Source organism: Hippichthys cyanospilos, chromosome 9 (genome assembly GCF_059441005.1).
Source record: "Hippichthys cyanospilos isolate Australia breed blue-spotted pipefish chromosome 9, RoL_Hcya_1.0, whole genome shotgun sequence".
Taxonomy (NCBI): domain Eukaryota; kingdom Metazoa; phylum Chordata; class Actinopteri; order Syngnathiformes; family Syngnathidae; genus Hippichthys; species Hippichthys cyanospilos.
This window is the reverse complement of record NC_142377.1, coordinates 10,040,533-10,066,372: the sequence shown is the minus strand read 5'-3', so window position 1 is coordinate 10,066,372 and position 25,840 is coordinate 10,040,533. Positions and strand designations below refer to the sequence as shown.

The following is a 25,840-nucleotide window of genomic DNA, read 5'->3' as shown; positions in this document are numbered from 1 at the left end:
TACTTAAAAACACATTTTTAAATCATGTGCAAAACATTAAGATATCAAAAACTGATTTAAAATGTGTTTTAATATAAACATAGTTTGTATTAAAAATAACATGTGTGCATAACTAATGTAAACTATTGTGAAAGTAGTCTGACATGTCACCATTTAAGTGAAATTTCAGCTCCCTGGTGTTTATTTCAGTGCTTTCCCTTTGATGTGAAATGCCTCCGATGTAGTGTTAGAAAAAATGTTTTTGTAAAAAATACATATACAGTATAACTGAAATGCTGAGGTAAAAATGTAAGAATTTACTGTGTGATTAAGTTGTTTCATTTTTTTGTCCCCCAAAAATGAAAATGTGCAGTTTACTCACTGTTTAAGGTGCATCGTATTTTGAGGTACACTGTCAGCTTTTGGGAAAATTGAAGGCCGTATAATTCGGAAAATTATACTTAATTCTTGTAAACGCATCTTCTTCACCAATGTGCCACAAAAGTAATTTGACGATTTAGCAAATGTTCTGTTTTTTTAAATATTAAATGAATTAATTCAACTTTTTCGCAGCCCTAACATAAACCTTGTTAAAATCTCATGTAGTACCCTCTGAAACGATTTTACCAACCCCCTACACCTCTAAATTTTGCGTAGCGTAAATCTTAGCGCGAATGGTTCCTTGTTTGTACCCGATGGCAGCTCCCTTGCAACCCCTAATGAGGACAAGCTGTATCGAAAATGGATAGTTATCATCCTTTCCCCTATGGATATGTCAAACAAAAATGCATGCCACGTCAGCATAAATGCTAAAAGGTCTGATCCGTGGCTGCTTCTAAGCTAGCGTCATTCTGGATGCTAACGATGCACGTCATTAGCATTGACCTTTTTAGTGTCCGCGTCAAGAAAAGTACCACTCTTCCTATTAACTTGCCAACAAGGAAACCCTTCAGTCTTTAAGGACATAAATGACAAACGAGAAAAAGAATTGCTTTCCGATATTTGCCCCGCCTCCCCCAACGCTGACATTTCCAAAGGACTCACATAGCCTCCGTGCGCGGGGTGTTGACATTTGACATGAAGCTCCCTCTAATTCCCGAGTAGCTACATAATAATTACAAAACTTATACAACCTGTCCCCAGGCTTGTAGGCTTGACCTTTACACAAATAAAATGCTAGCTTCCCTTAACGTGAAAACGTGTCATTTCCGATTGTGGCACTCGTGGCGTCCCCGCTTGGCCTGATTGTTGTGATGCAAAGATGAAGGACGCCCGGTCAACGGATTAAGCGCAGACAGAGACATTTGTTGTGGAGGGGGAGGTCTTCACGCGCAATTTGGCTAGCGCACAATTTAACCATCACAATGTTGATGAGGGTGAGGGGAAACATGGAGTCAGGGCCGCTTCTCTCTCTCAGGTCTAATGGGAATCTCACGGTTGAATGCACCGGATAGCACAGAGTCAAGACAGCCAGGCAAAAAAAAAAAAAAAAAAAAGGACAATTGAGAGAGCTGAATGTGGGCTAGAGGTAGAAAAAGATCCACAACTAACTTAAAGAAGACAGAAGTCATAAAAACATACAAGAAATTAACACTTTATTTATGTAGTTCATCATTAGTACAGAGATGCAAGGCAATAATTGGCCATTTTCTTTTTTTATGACTCGCAAGCAAAATTTTAAAATATGAACGCAACTTTTCTCTACACACAGCGGTAATAGCCTAATGCTAACACAGAATAGGAAACGCCATAGTTATTGTTATCGATTGTTATTGTTTTCTATATTTAAAACTTTTCAAGAATTCTTTTCTCTTCGTTTGGTATTTTATATAGATTTGGTTTCAGGACAAGTAAATTTACCCAGAAAGTGAACGTTTTAATATTTTGAATGTAGGTTTTATAACCCTTAAAAGAAACACCTATTTGAACACAAAGTGCGGAGCAACACAGGATGAGAGACAATATGTTTACAGGCATGTATTTATGATCCTCTGCAACAACATAAATGATCAGGTATTAAACTCCAATGCATCACACATCTCTTGGGGGTTTAGGCAAATTATAATATTTTTAAACAGCATAATATGATTTTGTATAATTTAGAAGCCCAAATTTCATCACCATTGCATTCACAACCTCATTTCCCTCTGCTACAAAAGACAAACATTGCACATTTCATCTTCTTGCACATATGCAATAAAAGTTGTGCGCCCACAAATTAAAAAAAAAAAAAGTCAGCAAACCGCACGTGATTACCATCACAAGGAAAAATGTATGCAAAATGTTACAGCCTGAGATTTTGCACCATGGCCACATTTACACAAGCTGGCCATGTCTGATTGATGTGAACACTGATTATGCGTTTCTTGGAAAGACACACACACACGCATGCGTGTGCAAACTGAGAGTTTGATAGCAAAAAAGAGACCCTGCTCCATCTCGCATAGGCAGAATCTCCCCATCAGATGGATGAAAGCTGCCATCAAAGCCGGGCCCAGGAGGAGTTCACGCAGTCTGTTCATTGGACTGAACTCCACATCAGAGTCCAATCCCCTTTTGCCGTGCTTATTAAACCGCCTATTTTGTCATTTCCAATTCCAATTTGTCACAGTCGCTTGGTTCGGCGAGCCCCGTTTCGTGTCACCGAGGGGTGACTAAGACATACGTACCTTGTACTGTAAAGAACAACACGTCTGTGACTGTGAAGTGTACGTACAGCAGGAATCAAATCAGACATAATGCATGATGGTTGCCATGAGAACCGGTGTCCCGGCACTTGGAAGCGCAGTAAAAACCCTTTTACTTTCATATGATGATGAGGATCTGGCTTTTTGAAGACAAGTCTTGATCTAACGTCACATATGCAAGTCTTAAGTGAATCTTAATAAGTTTCAAAAACATCTTCAATGTCAGGATCTGTTAAAATTCATATTTTCATTGTTGATATGTTTTGTGGGGCAATGGTTCGCATGTCCGCCTCACAGTTCAGAAATCCGAGTTCAGATCCACCTGACCTTCCTGTGTGGAGTTTGCATGCTCTCCCCGAGCCTGCGCGGGTTCTTTCCGGGCACGCTGACCTCCTCCCACACGCCAAGAAAAAATGCATGGCAGGTGTATTGGACATACTAAATTGTCCTTAGATGTGATTGTGCATGAATTGTTGATCATCTGTGTGTCCTGCAATTGGCTGTAGTTACTTCATCCACCGTGAGGGCGTATGGAAGTGACAGCATAAAAGCTAGCATGTGCGAGCAATGTTTTTAAACTCCGAGAAGATGAGCCTGAAACCTTCACAACAGGCACGTACGAGTTACTTTCTGGGCACTCGTCTGTTAACCGAATTTGTTCGTATGTTGTTAGTGATAAAAAGAAAAAAAACATGGTTTTCATATTTTGTATTTCGAGACCAGCTATGGAAGGGAAAGATTAATTTGATCATTGTCACAGTTGTCACTACAAAGTACTTCCGGGAGGAACTTCAAAATAAAAGTGTTCCAAGGCTGTTCTTGTTATACACTTCTTATTATGGTCCATTTTATTTTTGAAGACTGGCCTCTCAGAACATTTTCTGTTTAACTAAAATGGAGAGGACTGTAAGAGAGCAAATTCTTTCCTGTGTTAGCATTTCATTGTAATTCCGGCTCATCCGTATTAAGTATTGCCTGGTATATTTGTTTATACTGCCTGGGTCATTTTATTCTGTGTTTAGAAATATCACTGCAAAAGATCTGAGCTTCATTGGGCACCCCTACACTACACTATCAGCGAGAGGAAATATGTACTGGGCGGAAGGTTTGATGACAATGGCAGCGCCGACATTGGTATCACACAACATGCGCTAAATACAAAAAACAACTTAAAACCAACTGTGCTCGTATCCCAGAATGTGTATAAGCAGTTTTTTTTTTTTTTTATAAATACCACTTTGCTGTGTCGTGTTCCATTTGTTTCAAGGCAGAGTTTGTCCAATCATAACCATGGCATGGGACGATGACAATAATTGACATATGCCTGTCAGTCACCACGACGCTTGAATGACAGACGAGGTTCCATGCGAGAACACCGACTGGCGTTGAATCACTTCTGCGTAATAAATGAGGAAAAACGCCATGTCCCGAAAGCCGAGTTTGTTCCAGCAGCATGTGGACCGAATTTGAATTCCTCTTGGCCGCAGCATACAACGCTGGACCCAAGGCACCTCTGCAGAAACATTTGACCCATTTCATCCATCTGAATCACTCCCCATCCCCACAGTTTGACAGGGAGCCACAATCCCTTCTGTTTGCCTGCCAAGAATCCCATACAGCCCAACAGCAATTGGACCTTGCTATTGTTTGGCTCCCTCTCTCTCGCTCGCTTTGGACTTTGTATTCCGCGTCCGGCGCCCTGTGTGGTATCGGCCAGTCAATGGCACGCGGCCGAGCGTGACTGAGGAGAGCAAGATGCGCATTGACATCGGCAGCGGTGCAGGGGAACGGGCGCTGCGTCGCATTAGGCTCCCGCGTTTGCTTACGGCCCCTAATGGGAGGTGACATATTGTCAGTGCCGTGCTAAAGTCGCCTTTGTGATTACACTAATTGCGGCGTATCCAGCACTGCACCTCGCCGCCGTTTGCTTTCTGTAGCCCACGGACAAACACCAGGTAGAACGCCACTCATGCAGAATCTGCTGAGGCTCAACGAGTCGTGCCCTACATCCAATGCGTTTAAAAAATATATTCTCAAAGGGTAAAACCATTATTGAAGGACTAATTGTATGCTGGTTAGCATGTTCGCCTCACAGTTAAGGGACCTGAGTTTGAATCCAGCTGGCTCCGGGGTTCCTGTGTGGAGTTTGCATGTTCTCCCCAAGCCCGGGTGGGTTCTTTGCTGGGCTTTGGGTCCCGTCAGAGTGATTTCACCCACCTTTCTTTGCTAACATCCACCCCTTGGGTTGGACAATCAGCTCCCTGTTCCAATTGTATTGTTCAAGTGCTCCTTGTTGTCACGTTAGGTTTGAGTATATTTAGTTTCCTTTTTGGCGGCTCGGTGGTAGAGTGGTTAGCATGTTTGCCTCACAATTTAGAGTCCTGAGTTCAAATCCGGCCTTTCATGTGTGGAGTTTGCATGTTCTCCCCAAGCTTACTTGGGTTTTTCATTGGGTTGTTTGTCTCTGCCTGTCCAGCAATTAGCGGGCAACCAGTTCAGGGTGTCCCCCGCCTAAGTTAGCTGGATGTATAATTGATTGCATTCATTGTTCATTTTTCTGTATGGAGCCCTCAAATGAAAAAAAAAATGGACACCCCAGGTTTAATGTCTATTATTTTCACTGTAACACTTTTAAATACTGGGGAGAGATGCAATTAAAAATAAGTTTTGATTTATGATTGGTTTCACTGGCTGAATGGAACTCACATCTCAAAGCAGAACTGCATTTGCAAAAGCGGGTGCAGATGAACTTGTCTCATGTACCCACAAGTTGGATTTTTTTACTTACTGTATATGTAGAGGCGAACATTCAGTGGTGCCGCGCCGCCAATCTGCGACCGGCACTCTTACCGAATCGCTCATCTCACGGGTCGCCGGTGCTCTGGATTCACATTTTCAGTCTGCACGCAGGGTGGGAGTTGTTTTAAAATATGAAGAGGTGGTCTGGCCGGTTGAGGGAGCGAAAAAAAGAAATAAAAAAGCATCCATGTGTGCTTGTGGATGATGGATGACGCCCAACGTTGCTGACAGCTGTCCATATTCTCGGCGAGATAACGGGCCAGATGAGCGCCGGTTTCTGTCAACATTCGACAGCGGCCGCGCATGCCCTCGGCAGCCTCGCGGGACCCCCTGAGACCACCTACACGCCTGAACACAGGCGCGAGAAAGTGTTAAATGTGAAGTGATCTGGTGGAGAGGTCTGTCAGGATGTCAACAAGTCGGAGCATTTCTGGCAGACTTGTTGTTTTTGAACCGTCAAGGGAGACTTAATGGATATTTGCGTTCTTAAAAATTCGGACTCCATACAGTTGGAGGCTTGCCTCGGGATGCTTTGGCATTTACAAAGTTGTTGTGAAAACTGCTGTGGAGAGCTTTGAGCATTGGAAAGACATCAGAGAGCTTTCCATGCAAATTACGAGTATATCGAGAACTCTATTTCACAGGTTTACTGAATTTTGGGCGGGTCAAAGGAACCTTTACAAGACATTTATACTGCTGACCTCATAATAGTTAGAACTAGGGCCTGCTTACTCATTGGATAGGATAGGCAGATGCTAAGTGTGCCATGGGCACCAAAATATATTTGTAAGTTCACCTTAGGCGCTTTAGGGGCATTACGATAAAAGCAGCAAAACACACTCTTCCTCCGGCTCTCCATAGCTATAACAAACATGGCAACCTCCGGAGGAGTTCCACTCCCATGTAATATCATTTAATGATAACTAGACCTACGATTATATTTAAAACATATGTATAGTTAAGTATGATTACATTCAAACAAACCATTACTAGGGATCTTTGGATTCTAATCACATGATCGGTTATCAAGCACGCACATCAATCACACCATTTTAAACCGATCAGATTTAGGTGTAAATAAAACCGTTAAAAAAAAAAAAAGGATATATATATATATATATATATATATATATATATATATATATATATATATATATATATATATATATATATATATATATATATATATATATATATATATATATATGACTGATTTGCCACCCCTCTAAAAAAGTAAAAATGTTTTACTTGGTTTCAAGCACTTCTCCTCTAGCCGTATAAAATTCCTCATGTTTGAATTTTTAATAGTACGTAAATCATCAGTGGTAGGGGGTGCCTTGGGCACCACATTGGCGAGGCTGGGCCGGTTTAGCCAATTAAAATACAACAAACACATGCACCCCTAAATGCCATGAGGATTCTAAAAGAGATGTTTACCAAATGCAGTTTTTTACTCAAATTGTCTGTGGACATATTCAAAATGTCCCAATTAAGTTCTGTGCAGTTAGAGTCTCTGTAAGGTATGCTGTTATTATTTTTATTTCTTTATTATATATTTTTTAAGAAAGCCACTTTTTGAAGTAATCCCTTAATCCGCCTGATAATTTCAGTTTATCCCTCACCTTTTCCCTCGCCTGGGAACGGGGGTCTATCTCAGCGCGTGTTGACTTTCCGCCTGTTCGCACTGGCGACGCTTTGCTCGTAATCACGTTACGTACACGCGCTAATCCTTTTAATATATTCTGCGGAATAAACAGTTGAAGAGCACTTTGGAGGCGTTTTGAGTTCACCTTCCCATTTACCGTGGCGTGTGAATGTGCCGGATCGACGCCTCGTGACAGAGGCTGAGCCCAAATCTCAAAGTGGAGGGTAAATATGTGCTCAGTCGGAGGCGGGTTTACACTGCACGCAGCTTTGCATCCCATGTGTCCTGAGACGGCGTGCCCTCAACGCAGCTTATTAGGGAAGCCGCACAAGAACTTAACGACAAAGATGTGATGGACATGATGTAGCGTGAACAACTCCTATTGATAGTTTGCGTCTCATAAATCCACTTTTCATTGTTCTTTGTGTTACTTCTGTAATGACGGAAGATGCCGGCAAAGCCCTGGATAAGAGGAATGTAAAATCTGATGAATTATCTAGAAATGATGGCTACATATTGGTTGTTCTCAGATCTTTATCAAGGGCTAGCTCAGTTGAGCCTGGATTGTTAGTGGAGAGTCTGTATGTTTCAACTGTTTTGAAAAGTGTCTCCAAAAGTGTCTTCATGCATATATAAATGTAAGTATATGGCGTTATACCTTGTAAGTTATTGACTAGAGCAGTGGTACTGTTTTTTTTTTTTTTTCCAATGAGTATCCTTGTGAAATAGGGTTTTTAAGCCAAGTACCCACAAAAATCACTCTTATGAAGCATGAAATACAAAATAAAGCAGAATATGAGACTGTCAGTTTGTTTATGGATTTTAAAAAAATCATTAAAAAATATGAAACGAGATTTTGAGTTTTCAATATATTGTTTCTAATAGCCCCTACCCATTTTGATCATCAATTACTTGTCAATTAATTGGTTAATTTTGAAGGCTATAACACAATGTTGTCACATTCATCACATTCAAAATGTTCTCTCACATTTATCAAGACTGAGAACTGAAGTCAATATCACAAAGTTAAAAAGGAAAATGATTGCAGTAACTTTAGCTCTAACGCAAAATTGAAATTGTCCTCGACCTGGATGTTCTTTCAACTCAGCCACAAGTGTCTTATTGGAATGCTGGTTGTTGGGGAAAAAAATATGGCATAAAAAGGTGAGGGGGGGAAGGCGTCAGAAGAAGAAAAGGTAAAGTGAAAAGAAAGTTGAAAAAGAAGCAGAGCTGACAAAGCAACGCAAAGAAAAAGGAGACTGTGGAAGGGTGGAAAGCAATATGTTTTTCCAAGTGGGTGAGAGGCACAAAGCCAAACAAAGGCACAGGCCAAAGAAATGTTTGGAATATTGAACAATTGTTACTATGTGTGTGTGAATGAATTTCAGCAAAGTTTCAGGTGCATTGTATATATATATATATCTATATATGACAGTCCATCCATCCATCCATTCATTCATTTTCTTGAGCCGCTTATCCCCAAAGGCAGGCTTGCTGGCGCCTATCTCAGCTGGCTTCGGGCAGTAGGTTGCCAGCCAATCGCGGGGCACAGTGAGACGAACAACCATCCATGCATCAATCACTCCTACGGACAATTTAGTATGTCCAATTCACCTGCCATGCATGTTTTTTGGAGTGTGGAAGCCGGAGTGCCCGGAGAGAACCCACGCGGGCTCGGGGAGAACATGCAAACTCCACACAGGAAGGCCAGAGCCGGGTGGATTTGAACCGGGACCTTTGAACTGTGAGGCGGACGTGCTAGTCACTGCGCCACCGCGCTGCCCACAATGACAATCAATCAACCAAATTTTATTTGTATAGCCCTTAATCACCGAAGTCTCAAAGGGAGAAAAGAGGTGAAAAGAGGTCATGTCGAGACTTCTTTTGAAAAAACAGGTCAAACAGAGACATTTTCCTGGTATAGCTACACAACAGCATCCCATGTCAAAGCTCCCAGAAGGGGAAGGAAAAACTCAAAAACCCAATTTGGGGAAAATCAGAAACCTTCAGAAGGGACCACAGGTGGGAGGAGCCCCCATCCAGGCTCACAGGTTGAAGTGGATACCGCATGTACCAAAGGACAACATTGTGATTGACATTCACATGACCCAAAAAGAGTGTTTAGCACATCTGCAGAGAGGTCAAGGGTTCAGTTCCACCTCACCGTAGCCTTCCTGTGTGGAATTTGCATTTTCTCCCCATCTGGATGCAAACTACATAATGGCAAAACAATGAGGCTGGCGAAAGCCACCAGGACACAAGGCTCAAACGGGGACATCTGGCCACCCTAGTAGGGATGGTAACGGGATGAAAGCTGGGACGGGGTTGCTAGGGGGTGACTGTTGGCTCCCCGCCTCTCAGCCTGCAGTCATCAGTCTTGCCTGGCCGTCGTGTGTCTGCTGCCAGCTGTCCAAGCGCCCGCTGTGGTCATACTGGCTGATGAGACTTCCCTCGCATGCCCCTCAATCAATCCAGCGTTCCTAATAGGTCACGAATGGCTGCGCGGCGCTTGCCAATATGCCCGGGATCCCAGCAAACGATGGTGGAAAGCGAGATGGACAAGTATGGCAGTCATATTTGCATCATCAAGCCTACATTTTACTGGCCGCGGCCAGAAAAGAACAAGGCGCTAATTGACACGCCGCTAATTAGCCTGCGTGGGCTGGCGACAAACCGGCGTGGCGCTGGCCAAATTTGAACGAAAAGCAGAACACGCTAGCTAGCGTTCGTCTCCGGTTTCCTCATTAGCGGTTCCTACTTCCAGGCCTAATTATGAGTAAATGTGTACACACTTAATGAAATTCCCTAAATGGCGAGGCGGAACAGAAGAAGGGAGAGAACCATTGGAGGAGTTTTGTTTTTAGATAGCGAGCGACAAATGTTTCGCTTTGCAAATCAACCAATTTAGGGGCCGGTGCATGCTTGAATATGTTTCATACAAATGCTTTATAATTAAACACATTGAAAATGCCTGTCGCCCCTGTTAAATTATCTACCGTTAAAAAAATAAGAACACCAGATAGGCAAAGTGAATTAATTTCATCCTGCCGTTTGCCTCGAGGAATAAACATGACGGAGTGTGTTTTACAGCTTTGAAGTTTCCACTTGACGGCTAGAACATTTCTAATTGGAAACATGAAACGAAGTATTTGGGATCAATTTTAGCGAGGCAGCAGAGTCAAAGGAGTCGTGCATATTGGACATTACTCGTTAACATATAAATGGAGGGGGGGTTACGCTACAGAGGAATGCTGTTGCGCCTCAGAGGAAGAAGATGATGATGATGGCGATGATGATGATAGTCTGTCATCTCCACAGTGTGCCGTGGCTCTCGGGAATGCCGTAGCTGAGGGAGCACCAGGGGTCAACTTTCCCCGCCTCCTCTGCTGTCACAGTTCGGATGCAGCTAGAAAATTGAACAGAATAATAACTAGTTCCAATATTATTGTTGGTTATTAGGAAAAAATCAAGTTCTCATGAAGGCTTAACGGAGTAATCGGCTAAATACGGCCCTTCAAATAGGCCGAAAATCACTGGCCAGCGGTCTGATTTTTGCCGATTAGTCTCACTTTTTACCTTTATAACTGGGGCTGTTACAACCAAGTATTTTTAGAATATTTTTTTTCGTTAATTGATTGAGCAATTGAATTTGCTGATTAATCAGTAATCTCTACTTTTTCCACCGAAAAAAATCCATATCCATCGGACCCTAATTCACATATCCCCTTTCAACTTCCTACTAAAGGAACCTAGATAATGTTCCTGCGTCAAACTAGTTTCTAGTTTCTTTATGTAGAAAAATTGCATGACGTAGTTGAAACACTTGGTTAATCTAGACAGAGAATCAAAGTTATACAGGATCCTGGACCACTTGTGCAGCGGATGGTAGCAGAAGTAGTAACGTTTGGCCTCTTTTACAAACAGTCCTGATACACTTTTTGGGGGGTGTGGTCTCACTGAGGAATGCATGTATGTGTTGGGACGGTGTGTTCAAATTCCTCGGTCAACAGGCAATTCTTGCTGAAGGGGGAAAAGGTCAATGAACTATCAATCCTGATTGACAGCTTCTTCAGGTAGGAGCGTCTGGCCTTTAGTTCATAGTCGGATGGTATTTCTTCTGTAGGAGACAACCAGCCCTATCCAGATGTCTTCAAGGCCAATATTATAATCTTGCTTTTTACACTGACATCACATCGTGTCCATTTTTATTAGAAACACACACACACACTACTATACTAATATCTTTCTAAAAACACGTATTTCCATTACTACTTGACTCCTAACCATTCTGATCCACAATAGCGCTCGCCGTGTATTCCGTGCTTTCAGTTTGGCGACTTAACACTCGACATCCCAGCACTGCCGTCCGTACACGCCCGAGCGTCCAAATCCTACCAAAGTGCATTAGCGTTTTGGACACGTTAAAAAGCGCGGACCGGAGCAGGTGAGCAAAGAGAAGCGAGCTGTTTGACTTGCTCGGGAGGTTGTTTGCTCCAGGGGATTTGACACAGTTGCTTTCCAATAACACGGACGTCGCCTCCACCAACAGCCTGAGAAGGAATTATTTGCGCAAAGCTGCAGGTCCAGACAGGAAGAAAGTGCGATTAGAGAGGTCCCCTCAGCAGGACACAAATGCAATAGCTGAAACTGTCTGCAGATTTTCTTCTGGGCGTCATCCTCGCTTGGACTTGTGAAGCCATAGAAAACTTTGTGATTTCTCAACTATTTCTTTTGAAAGCCATTAATCACACTCAGGATGCACGGAATGAGTCAACCTCTCATTTCCGCTGGGAGACTTTCATTTTTGGCTTCTTTATGCCTATTTCCGTTCCTTCGTGCCTTGGGTTAGCTGAACCGCAACACCCCCCCCCCCCCCCTCCCCTCCTTTTTTTTGCGCTCTACAGTGTTTGTCAGAGGTATTAGGCGCTTGTTGCCTCATTGGATTTAATTAATTGATTAATACTTTGATCCAATTTGTGCTTCCTCATGCAATTAATCAGCTGTCTGAGGTTGGACGCTCGCTCTGACAGTGCAACTGAAAGGCAGACAAACGTCAAAAAGTGACCTCTGGCTCCCAAACACAATAAATAACTAATACAATAAATGACTAATAATCCCAGCTAAACTCATGTGAAGAAGAAAATGTTGTTCATGTATGTGTATTATTTAAATTATAAATGTTCCTGCTACTTCATCTATTCCTACGTCCTCTTAAGTGAGGCTATTCATTTGTGTCCTGTCGGGGACATTATTTTCGGTCTAGAGCTATTGTCTCAATGGTCTTGCCTTTCTATTGATAACTCATGTGTTTAGGTGGGACGCAATTTGATTTGCTGTCTCGCTGAGACCAAATAGAAAACTGTGGACACCAATGAACGGGGTTTCAGGAGGATTCAGACGTGTTTTAGTTTATAATTGTCTAGTCATTTACAATTTTCATATTTAGGAAGACTATTTCCAGTATTTTGATTGTCTACGATTGTCTCCACCCATTACCATTAAAATAAGTGTCAAAAGCTACTCAAATTCTATTAAACAAGGTGATGGCCTTACAAAATGAAGCTCTTCTCCTTACTTCAACATAGTTTGCTGGCCTCGAAATCCCACAAGCGGGCGATTGTGTATGTTTTACATTTTTTCTCATCGTGTAACTGAAGAGGCACTCTAATCACTTCCTTTGTGTCTTACAGGTTTGTCCTTCTTTGGGATTACTGATGGAGCAGCACAAGACATTCAAAGCAAATTCTACTACAATCTGACAAGCTTTCCCTAGTTGCCTTTCCAAGGAAGTGATTTTTTTTCGGAGGTCGAGCCTGATATATTATTTACCAGTGTGAAATGGTGTTGAAACCACCTGGAGCACAAAAAGGGGACATTTAAGGTACTCGATTGGATGAACAAATTGACAAAATACTCCCAACAAAGATTTTTTTCCCCCTCATCTCTTATTTGGAATATTTAGGTTTGAAATAATATAATGTCATGTGAAACCCTATGGGGAAAGTGGGTCAGAGATGGAATCCAAGTGAGTGACTTTTGGCAGGAATTTAAAATGGCATCCAGCATAAAACTGTGACCATCCTTGATCCTATGGATTAATATTTACCTCATAGCAACGTGGACGATACTCCTCCCTTTTTTAAAAAAAAAATACACGTGGATCAATTGTTTCTGTTTTCTATAATTCGACATGGCTCATCTCTGGACAGTAGGCGCCTGGATATTTTTGGCATCATGGAGTTTTTTTAGTTGTTGGTGTGAAGCCACAAGGACTGCTGGTTCCAGCAGGGGGGAGCAAGGAGCCTCATCTGTGGAACGAGTGAAGCGGGGATGGGTTTGGAACCAGTTCTTTGTGGTGGAGGAGTATACAGGCACTGAGCCCCTCTATGTCGGAAAGGTAAGAACTTTTTTTTTTTTTTTCCTCACACGTTTACGATGAGTGCGGCTTTGAGGCGCTTTCTTGTGATAATAGTTTTCGGACAATGTCCTTGAGTATGTAAAAAGCAGACTAGTGGAAGTCTTATGGTAACTCCTTGAAAATATAATTTGCTGTCTACTTTGTAGAGTGTAGAACAAATCAATGCTCACTCGAGTTAAGCAGCAAGTGTCAAGTGGCAGAATCCAAATTCTCCCGTTTGATTCAAGTCATAGCATATTGTCATCAGGGTTGAAGTTAACATTTAAAAATTAATCAATGAATGCCATCTAGCTTTGTATCAAACATATTCTTTTCTGGCTGTAGACCTCCTATACCTGGGGTGTCAAAACAATTTTTTTTATCGTGGGGCAAATTAGCAGTCAAAATGTAATTTAGGTAGTAAGTATTGCGAATGGCACGATGCGCGTACTTGCCAGCCAATTATCACATGATGATTTGGATGAACACCTAACTGTATGTGAGAAGGCATGTTTGATGCATGGCAGCGCCTCATGAAAATGTATGGACTCAGCTGGATGTCGCCAATCAACACTTTTAGTGTCGCCGAGGATTAAGCCTGAGCCGAGTGCCTCTCCACCGGATAATTGCGACATGTTTTTAATGTTTTTTTTTTCCGCCATTAATATTACTTGAGCCAAGTCAGCAGACTTGCCAAGCTCGTTCCGTCTAACACCCTGGCTACTCTGCTAATGAAATCTGATTTACCAATAAAAAGGCCACTCACGTCACATTAAACTGGCAGCTTGGATCAGTACATTTAGATAATGAATCCTCGCGGGGGTGAACGATCCGAGAGCCGTTATATGACTTTTTTTTTCTTTCAGAATGTTCTATTTTAGTACACGCAGGAGGCATTATCATAGAAATTTGTGAAGTATAGTTTTGAAGGGTTAGGAAGGAAAGAAAAATGACACGTCTCTTGTCGTTCCCTCTCAGAAAGAGATCCAAGTTTGATCACGTGATTGGCGTTCCTGGCTATTTTGATACGCTTTATCATTTTATTTTACTCTTTATTTTTTTGCACATTTTTATGGTGATGTTTCTGTCGATATATATATATATATATATATATATATATATATATATATATATATATATATATATATATATATATATATATATATATACTTAAAAATACGTTGTTGTTTTTTTTTTTAAACAACATAATTTGAGGAAGATTTATCTGCCAGCCACATAAGCCGAGTTTGACGCACAGATGTGCATTTATATATCGGTCATATTCTTACTTACAATAATTACTAAAATGGGAGGGACAAGTGAGAAGGGGACATCACTTGGCTGTTAGCATCAAGTGCTTTTCAATAAAAGAAGCGAGCACACTGTACCAACGTCCAAGTTCACACGCAGGAATGCAAAAACAGGGAGGATCATGTAGAAGTTATGATGTCGCCAGCTGATTCAATTCAGAGTGCACCGGTAAAAGAACTCGGAAATGTATTCCTTGTGACTCGTTTATTAATTGCAGTCATTCATAAACTTGGTGAAACACGGATGCTGCTCAACGTCAGGTATTTATTCTAAAATTAACTCAAACCGCAATGTGGAAAAGGAAAAAACAATTACATTACACTAGCGAGGTGGCAAATCTGAAACACGCTTAATTTAACACGCAACAATACATAATTTACGGATATGAACATAAGACGTTCATGTCTGAACAGACGTTTGTCATCAGAAGTCCTTTCCTTCGCAAGTCGACTTCCGATCAACACCGATATTCTTCACACTCTGACAACTTCATTCTTCAAGGTCTTCCGTTTACTTTGCCAGCCTTCCCTGTCACTTCCCCCGTTTCTCTCTCCCCTCTCTGGTCGCCTCCCCTCTGATAGTCACCTTGTTAACACTTTGAAGCGACGGAGATCTGAGGGACTGACAAGCGGCAGCCAAATGTGGCAGAGCCTCCTCCTGATTACTCAGACTTAAATATGAGACAGCCAATTTGTTGCCGCTTTGACGCTCTCCATAAACCAAGCAGGCGGCGGAGTTCAAGCGCTGATCGCCTCCGCTCTGCATTCCCACAAATACAGTGTAATTTCAATTATTCTCAAATATCTTAACTCCTGAACTGAAAGTACCAGTGCAACAACGGGGAAATCAATTGAAATCAAAGCGGGTATAACAGTTTTCCCTACTTTTTGGAAGGTTTTCCAGAATGTCTGTGGAAACATGCCATTTGCAAGGTCATGTTGACTTCTTGCGATTTATTTTTCCAATTGGTAGGGTGTCTGATGAGTGTGAGGTAAAGAACATCCACAACAAATATGTCCAAACATGCCCTGACAGAAAATCAGTCCAATGGTTTTCAAAAAGTGGGACGTATTATTACACACTATTTTTAATGCACTTCGTAAAAATATGTTTTTCTGACGGTGATATAGCATATGTGTCTCATATCAACCTGAACAGCATGTTCGGATGATATTGATCTATATCCAAAATCATCAATATTAGCACATGACTTTTTAGTCATGGAGAAAGTCATAGGAGAAGGTCAAAGTACCTGGAGAGAATCCACGCGTTCTTGGGGAGATCATGCAAACTACAGACGGAAAGGCTGAGCCAGGTGTATTTGAACTCCCTGAACTGTAAGGCGGACGTGCTGCGCCCACAAGCCACCCAGATTAATTATAAACAAAATAAGTGACGGATTACAAACCATCCAAAGGAAAAAAAAAGTCATCTATCTATCTACCTACCTACCTACCTACCTACCTACCTACCTACCTACCTACCTACCTACCTACCTACCTACCTACCCACCCACCTACCTACCTACCTACCTACCTACCTACCCACCCATCCATCCATCCATCCATCCATCCATCCATCCATCCATCCATCCATCCATCCATCCATCCAAGTATATATATGTATATATGTGCAGGGCAAATGTACAATGTGCAGTGCTGTACATTTGCCCTGCATCATACTTGAAGTTCTTCCCACTATTTTTGGGGGAAATTTTGTGCACATGCGTGGGCACAAGGCTCGACTGATGTCTGTGGGCATTGTGATGGCTTTGTAAAAGTGGGACACCCTTGGGAGAAAACTATTTCCTTTTGTGGGAAGAAGAAAGTCCTTTTCAACCTGCAAGAGAGTGATGGGAGAATGGAAAAATTATTTTGTGGGGTTTGGACATTTTTTTTTTGTAAGGGGGTAGTTCTTTGTGATGTAAAAATGTGTGCTTGAATTCTTTTGCTAGTTTTTCACGGGTATGAAAAGTAAGAAGCTTGACGAAAATCTGCTAGCGCAATTTCTTTTGTTTTTGTTTCGAAACCATGTCTTTGCTGTTGACCTTCAGATTGGAGTGTAACATTTAGCTACGCGTGCATCTGCGTAGATGAGTGTGTGTGTTTGTGTGCGTGTTTAAGCAGCCAACTCGAATCACTCCAGCGATGATAGACTGACAGACGCACGGCTATATCAAGCCCGAAGGGGGGAGAATTGCATCATACTCGCAGAATGATGAACTCATTTTGTGGTGTGTGTGTGTATGAGTGTGCGTTATGCAGCCTTTACCCAAGTGTGTGAAGTGTGTGAGTGTTTGGGTGTGCACGTGTGTCGTTGGGTAGAAAGTTGCATGCGTGCATGGTGCCAGGCTGGTGCAATTGAATTAAGGCACGGTGACAACATTTCACGCACATTCCCTTCCGTGCAATCTCATTTGGAAATGCAGCGGTGGAGATATTGAGCGCCGCACATGGATGGATACTTTTATTGACAAAAGATGTAAGGTGTTACATCAAAGGAAAAATACATGCTTGAATGTGTCTCTCTGGCTCGGGGCGAAAACAGACAGGAGCGGTGCGCAGTTGCACTCTTTTACCGCAAATCCATACGGGAAATTCTATTTGAGGAGATGCTATATTATTGACTGCATTTTTGATCTCCTTCTGGAAATGTTAAATATAGTAAGGGCTGGGCCATATGGCCAAAAAAATAAAGTTAATCTCTATTTCCTTTTAACATTCTGGATGATTACTATTTTAATTTATTTTAATGGATAATATACCCAGAAAACATTTATTTAAAAGATGGATTTTTTTCAAAAATACTATGTAAAATATATGGCAATGAGAAAAAAAAAATGAATAGGGATTTAAAACCTTATTTAACATACATGGAATGAATGTTACACATTACAATACACATTCACATCTTGAGTATAACTTCTTTAAAAATGTATTCAATTTATTTTGCCATTCCTAAGTAAAAAAAATCAATATGGTGTCTGATATCTTATTTCTTTTTGTATATATATATGTCATACATTTTAATAATTTTTATAAAAAATACAAATAAATACAATATAAATATATATAAAATATGTATATATAAATTTGTGATTTCTCAAATCATTTCAAGTGTGGCTACAAGAGTTAATCAAAAAGCTATAATGAACTTTTTTTCATCTAAAAGCTAAATAACTGGACTCTCCATTTAAAAAGCAAAATGAAGTTAGTACTGCAAACATGTCTTGTAAACCACTCATCCAGCATTCTGCCAATTATGTAAAACCTTGATTTCACAATTTACCTAATTTCCAAATGTCCATTTTTTTAATGAGACAATTTAATCTCATTAATTCCATTTATCGGCGAGCCCTAATTCACATCATGACCTTCAAGCAGTTTACGTTCCAAAATTGCTGGCCACATATGCATAGCAAGTGGGAGCGGTTCTGAAGTCAAGTCGAATTTAGGAAGCGCACGGCGGCCCGGTATTGCTGCCTGGGGAGCGTCTGAACATCCAATCACATTAGTGGAAACGATCGGTCTGATTTATAACGACTCTTTTAAGTTCTCATTTCGTCTACCTTTAACAACTGCTGGAATGACTTTGAACACCTCATTTGGGGAAGCTGTCCTTTGCAGAAAAGGTGTAAATTACCACCAGAAGCGCCCAGTCTTTTGTCACATCCTAAATGATGACTGGTGTAGCGACCTACCGGATGAAATTAGACTGTGATTGCTATTAGGGGCAAGGATGAAAAAAATTGAGTGGAAGAAATGCTCAAGTTGCTCTAACTTTGAGAGAATTGAAACTCAAATAAAGTTTGATATAGAGCCCTGACAAGTACCTTGAAAGGTCATTCATTCATAAGGCTTAAATAATGTTTGGCCATTTTATTTACCATAATTCCCGAAATATAAGATGTACTTTTTTTCCTATAAATGAAGGCCTAAAGTATGGGTGTCTCCTATAAACGGTAATTTAAAAAGATGTTTTTTTTTTCTTAGTTTTTTTATTCAATCGACACCATTTCAGGAAGATTGATCCGTCAGTCACATAAGCCGAGTTTTGACGCACAGATATGCATTTTATAGCGGCCGTATGCTTACTTACAATAACTACCGTAACGGGATGAGCAAGAGGGCAAACGTCAGTTGGCTTTTAGCAGCAAGTGCCTGTTGCAGCGAACAGCAGCTTAGCTAAGTTGTTTCGACATTATTTTCAATAAAAGAAGGGAGCAGGCTGAACCAACATCCGAGTCCATCCTTGTTCACGCGCAGCAATATTACTAAAACGGAAGGGATTATGTAAAAAATATATGATGTTTCCAGCTGATTCATAAACTTGGCGAAAAAGGGATACAGCACATTTTGGGGTATTTATGATAAAATGAACTAGCTGTGTCACAAGGAAAAGAAAGAACAACTGCTTTGAGTGCATTGACCGTTACACTGGAAAGGCGTTCACTGACCGCTCACAATGTGGCAAATCTGAAACACACTTTACATAACCTATTAGTTATGACTCTGCCAGGAGTGGGACAGACCTTGGGTAAGATACTGCACGAATGGTGTGGGAAAAAAAAGACCCAAAAGAGGTCAAAATACTGCACAAGGTTTAAACGGGCAGTTAGTGCTGGAAACCCTCCAACATTGCAAAATTGAAACAATTCTGAAAAGAAGAGCGGTCCAAAATTATTTTGCAGTGGTGTGAAATACACCAATTATCACCAATTATCGTAAATGTTTGACTTCAGTCATTGCTGGCAAAAGTGGCAGAATTCCCTGTTAGGTTCAGAGGGCAATTATCTTTTCACACAGGGTCAGAAATTTGTGTATTCCCACTCAACAAACAACAACAAACATGAGAAGAAGTTATATTTAATTATTTAACACTTCCCCATGCATTCCAAAGAACCTTGTATACTTCATTTTCTTCCAGATTCACACAGACTCGGATGAAGGTGAAGGTAACATCAAGTACACCATCTCCGGAGAAGGGGCGGGCACAATCTTCATTATCGACGAGCTGACGGGCGATATCCACGCCACCGAGAGACTGGATCGCGAGGAGAAGGCCTTCTACACTCTGCGAGCGCAGGCCCGCGATCGCCTCAGCAACGACCCGCTGGAACCAGAATCCGAGTTTGTAATTAAGGTGCAGGACATCAACGACAGCGAGCCCAAGTTCTTGGAAGGGCCTTACATCGGCAGTGTGGCTGAACTTTCTCCTATAGGTAAGACCTCAACACACTTGAGCCTCTATTTTGGGGGAAAAAAAAAAAAACTATTGTATTTTATGGACTATAAGCTGCACCGGTATATAAAGCATGGGTCGTAGCATCAGATGTTTATGCAGAAAGTTTATTATTAAAAAATATTTTTTTGAATTTTAAAATGTTTGGACTTTTAAACTTTTACATTTTTGAATTTTTAAATTTTTAAAAATAATTGATCTGCTTACAGCAAATTCCTATCTGCGACAGACTGAACATGCCTACATGTTTACCACCAACATATTTATGGAAAATGGATAGATGGATGGATATTTTCACCATAACACTGACAGAATATTAATAGGAGTTCACACTCAGTTCAAACTCAAAATCAATACTTCCATAGCGTCCTCTGTGTCCCTTTGTTTAATTGAATATTTTAGTGAACATATGAACACATTGCCCATACAGTAATTCATATGTACAATCATAGATAGATAGATGGACAATCCTATCAAATTTGTACATCGCAAATATTTATACACCATCTTACTCATTTTTTTATGATTTATACTTTTTTTTTTTTTAAGCATAAAAATTGATTCACATCTTTTCAGTTTTCTTTCATAGTTGGCACATTGAACAGATACAAACAAACACCGGTGATTGTCTCCTGGTGGCTAGCGAAAAAGCGACAACAACAAAAAAAAGCCAGCAGAGAAGCCGCATGGGACTATAGGCTGCAGGGCTCAAATCATGAGAAAAAAAGGTGTGACTTTTAATCCAAAAAATCTGGTACTTTATATAGTATTGCTGACCACATAGGATTATTACCCGAGCCATTTTTCAATAGTTTTGGATAACAAAGAAAAAACACTAGAACACATACTGGTGTTTAATTTTTTTGATAGTGTAACAAAAAACATAACCATTGTCACTAATCCTAATTTTGTCGAACTGCACAGCGTTTCCACAAATGTTCATTGTCAGGCGCACTAGACTTTGAAAAAAAAAATCCTCTAAAATAACATGATATGGTTACAAAATAACATTGAATGCTTTCACTTGGAACACTTAAAATGACACAAAAAGTAAGATTGGGTAACAGGAGCCTGAGTCGCATTTTTGAGAGCCATCTTGGAAGATCCAAAAAAGGGAAGAGAGGGCGTACTTAGCATCATGTCTTTATTTTGATCAGTAAAGGTTTGTCCAATCATCTCCCATCAAAATCCTGCTTATTCATTGGTTCAAACAAGCCAAAGCATCATGTTCAAAATGTGCAATCCTGCATCACCAGAACCCCTAGCAAGAAAATCAAGTGCTCAAGTAGCTTCTCCAACAAAGTTTTAAACTCTGAAGATGCTCCAAATTGCCAAGAATGGCAATATGATCAATCCCTCCCCTGTTGGGAGTTTGCAAATAGGAATAAAAGTTCTGCATATGTTCGATGAAAATAAAGTATAAGTCATTCGAGAGGAGGCGAGTTAACGGATGGCAACGCTGCGCATCCCCACCGGAGCGCTGTCAGTTCCGACCCACAGCCAACAATCAAACAGGGAGGAGGGAAGCGTTTGTGATTGCACGGGTCCCCGATGAGCCGCCCGAGCGTGTTCTCGCGCTGTCCTAAGGACGGAAATGATTACAGGTGGAAATAGGAGCCGTGCAGTTGGGACTTCTCAAGTATTCCGATGACGCGGGCACTTGCTGATGAACTACTTAGGTACTGATATGACAATTATTTATAGAGGCTGGACCACAACATTCAAATGATGTGACTGAAGTAGCCAAGTGAAACAAGTGAGCAAAATCAGAAATACAGAAGTGCCTTGAGATACAAGTGAACTGATTTAAGAGCTACCTCACACCGCATTTCATACAGAGATGAAAAATGGTGAATTTATTTTAATTGTAGTTAACCCTTATGCGATATATATCTTTGCAACATTCAAACGATGTGATTTAAGTGGCAAAGTGAAACAAGTGAGCGAAATCAGAAATACAGAAGTGCCTTGAGATACAACTGACCTGATTTAAGAGCCCAGGTCTACCTCACACAACACTTCATACGGTGATAAAAAATTGTGAATTTCTTTTCATTCTAACTAACCCTTATGTGATATATAGCTGTACATCACATTGAAAAAAGACGAAAGGGAGCTGAAATTTCACCCAGATGGTGACAACATTTTCATAGTATTTTAGCAAATGGATGGCTCACAGTTGGTGGTGTGATTACCAGGTAGTCCTGCTTTTTTGAATTTTGACATCTTGCTACTTATCTACTTTATATATTTTTATGTATATATTTTTCATAAATAAGGCGCATAGAATAGAAGCTACAGTAGTGACGAGGGCTGTGTTATGCATCCACTAGATGGAGCTGTGCTAAAGACAAAACAATTAAACAACCCAGCCAAACTTTATTAATAGAATTGAAACCATCCATCCATCCAGTTTCTATAGCCACTTATCCCCACAGGGGTCGCAGGCTTGCTGGCGCCTATCTCAGCTGGCTTCGGGCAGTAGGCGGCGGACACCCTGAAGTGGCTGCCAGCCAATCGCAGGGCACGTAGAGACGAACAACCAATCACGCACCCAATCACACCTAAGGACAATTTAGTGTCTCCAAATCACCTGCCATGCATTTTTTTTGGGGTGTGGGAGGAAGCCGGAGTTCCCGGAGAGAACCCACGCAGGCTCGGGGAGAACATGCAAACTCCACACAGGAAGGCCGGAGCCAGGTGGATTTGAACCGGGACCCTTAAACTGTAAGGCGGACGTGCTATTTACTGTGCCACCAATTCAATATTAAAAAAAAATAATACAATTGCAACCAAAAACCTTCAGATGTTTTGTTTTGTTGATTTAAAAACTTCTAGCTTTATTTTATAAAATTGTGCTTTCTTTTTTTTTTTTTTTAAATAAATTGTTTCAAAATCGGAGCATATGTAGCATATCAATATTTCAAACAGGGTGTTAAAAAATGTGAACTGTAAAAAAGACATTTATAACGGAAATCCAAAGATAAAAATTTAAGAATCAACTTTGTTATTAAGCTAAGTTATTTTTTTCTTCCCCCAAAAATGTAAGGCTTGTCCGTGTGCCTTATGGTGCAGAAAATGCGATATTTATGTTAGTATATTAGAGTACTCTTTATCTCATAAGAAAATGCCCCAACCCCAGGGTAGGCTGGATTGGAACTTTACTTTATTTCCCACCTCAGAAACATACTGTAGCACTAAAGCAATGTCTTGAAGCCTGCTTAGGTTTCACTCCTCCATACAAACCACCTTTTTTCTGCATGCACTGCTGTTTAAACCCAAATGGATGTTTTTCTCCTCTTCCCCCGTGATCTGTTACCAGCATTTTCCCTCTCGAATATCAGCAATAAAGTGCCATTCGCGATAAGAACACGGTGGACCTTCACATTTTAAACACAATCCGCTTCAGGAGTCATGGGAGACACGCGCATACTCGCCATTATACAACTTCAATAGCAACACAAGGTTATCATTTCCGGAGCAAGGCATCTTGCGCCAAACGATAAAAAGGTAGAAAATATTTGCTGCATGCTTGCGCGACGGCTCAGTGTGCCCTCAGGCGGAAAGAATATACACATTTTAAATTGAAAACTAGGAGTCCAAATTGTAGTCTTGCCTCAAAATATTGCTCTAGTTTGTTCAGATATATTTGGGATTGAAAATGGCAATAGGACAAACTGTTTCTCAAAAGGAAGTTCAGTCGAGTATGTTTGGAGGAACATGAGACAATGTAATTGAATTATTTTTAATACCGTAACAGGAACAGTTCGACTTAAGAATTAATTGCAAAAGGTTTACACGTATGCAAATGTTCATCAGTGAAGCAATTTTTCAGCAGTCAAGCCAGGAATAAAACAATGTCATCCAAATTTTTTAACTCGGGGTACACAAGATTGAAAATCCGTCTTGTATGGTAAAGTAATAACAATGTACCATTATGAATCATTCTTAATAGGAGTAGCTAAATGATATTGCACATCAGTATGTTTTAGTTGTTTCCAAATACTCATATAAGAGGATTTTTTTTTTCTTTTTCTTTTATTTGTGAGTTCAAACATGCTGTCTGTATCCGGCCAATTTTGCATGAGACACCTTTGTAGATTTGATGTCAATCTGCGTCACATTGGCACACAATTGAAATAAAAGCAGCAGGAAGAAATTACGTGAAGACTATAATTTACAATAGTCGAGATCTAATTTGCTGTATGTACCTGGCCAATTTTGCATGAGTCACTTCTTTTGATTGATGTCAGTTTGCGTCACAAGAAAAATTGAAAATTGAAATGCAAGCAAGCAATTGTGTGAAGACTGTGATTTAATGTACATGACATGTTTGCGTGATGTGGCTGTTTGGACCCCATTCCCACTTCAAAAATATGCGGAATATACTTTTCAATTTTAAAACCGTTCAGTGGTGAAAGCTTTCGTAAGTCGGTTTGAGTAAATTATGCGATCATTTATTTTTGTGATGGGAGATATTCAGCTGGCTGTAATATTTAGGAACTTATCAGCAGCTACCTGCGGCATATTCATTTTTATTTATCGTTTGTGCTTTACCAGAGTTTTGCTGCCTAGGGCTTCATTCACTCCCTGCCTTTGCCTTCCTAACCAACTAACACTTGTGTATGTCGTCAGTTTGTTTTTCAAGGTTGGTTGATCCCCCCCTTCCAAAAAAAAAAAAAGAGGTCAGATAAAATAGGAGTGGCGACGATGTTGATGAAGTGTGAGGGATTGGGCCGGGTGTTGTTTTGTTGAAAAATATGCGGCTAATGAAATTGCAGTCCTAAATCAAATTTGCCGTTCATGCTTGATTGAATGTTGCTGAGAAGTGTGCATGTCTTTATGATAGGACAAAAAGGAGTGGGCGGGGGGTACGCATGAAGTCACTCCGCATGAGTGGGCGGCACTTGCTGTGTCCTCAGATAAACGCATGAACAGGTAGATTAAGGAGGCAAACAACAAATGGTTTTAAAAGGGAGTTGCAGTATTAGACTCGTGGTTCTCAAATGGCAGAGTGAGGACTGTTTGGGGGTCCGTAAAGGATTAGATGAGATTTTAACACGGTTTCTGCAGCTATTAATCAAATTTAATATTGTTAAAGGCTTGGCAGAGGCACTTTTCAAAATAATGGTAAATGAATTGGAACATGAAGAAACTCAATGCTTGATTGTGTTATCGTAATGCAATGTTAATGCATATATTTTATGAAGTTTTATACAGATGGGTATTGGTATCAGTGGCATACGAGCTACTAATATGGATGTTACATCATCTGTCTGCTGCAAATGCCATCCATTGCATCCATTTTGTGGTCTTACTATGCATATGACAATAAAATTCTTAATACTTCTCATCGTAATTTCGTAATTATCAATTCATCTGTCCACCAACTCACACATCCATCATCCATCCATTCATCTTCTAGCAATTATCTGTCCATCTCTTCATGCGTCCATCCATGCTCAAAATTCCTTGCGACAAGTGAAGCGATTAAATCTCCTGGCAAGCTTTTGAATAACATTTGAGAACGTTTACAACATTTAACAAATTAATGTGCTCTGGCATTTGCCAATACCTGCAAACGTTCACCCTCAATGTAGTAGGAACTTTCGCTTTAGTTCAGAGGTCCAAGGTCTGAACTGCAGAACTTCCTGTGTGGAGTTTTCATGCTCTTCCCATGCCTGCGTGTTACATGTAACGATTGTAGCTTTCTTTTCCCACAGTTATTTATTTACAGTGATATCCAGACAGGGAGGGTATGTCAATTATGTATAATTAAGA

The 25,840-nt window shown here is 40.7% G+C and overlaps 1 protein-coding gene across 1 annotated transcript in view; it reads left to right on the top strand.

Annotated features, from left to right (window-relative positions):
• The window catches only part of cdh22 (cadherin 22), a 152,265-nt gene that overhangs the window by 73,488 nt on the left and 52,937 nt on the right, over positions 1 to 25,840 (top strand). The window contains exons 4-5 of the mRNA XM_088423649.1: positions 12,801 to 13,507; positions 19,745 to 20,039. Of these exons, the coding sequence (XP_088279775.1) occupies positions 13,301 to 13,507; positions 19,745 to 20,039 (502 nt within the window). The 5' untranslated portion in view covers positions 12,801 to 13,300. The remainder of the gene's footprint in view (positions 1 to 12,800; positions 13,508 to 19,744; positions 20,040 to 25,840) is intronic.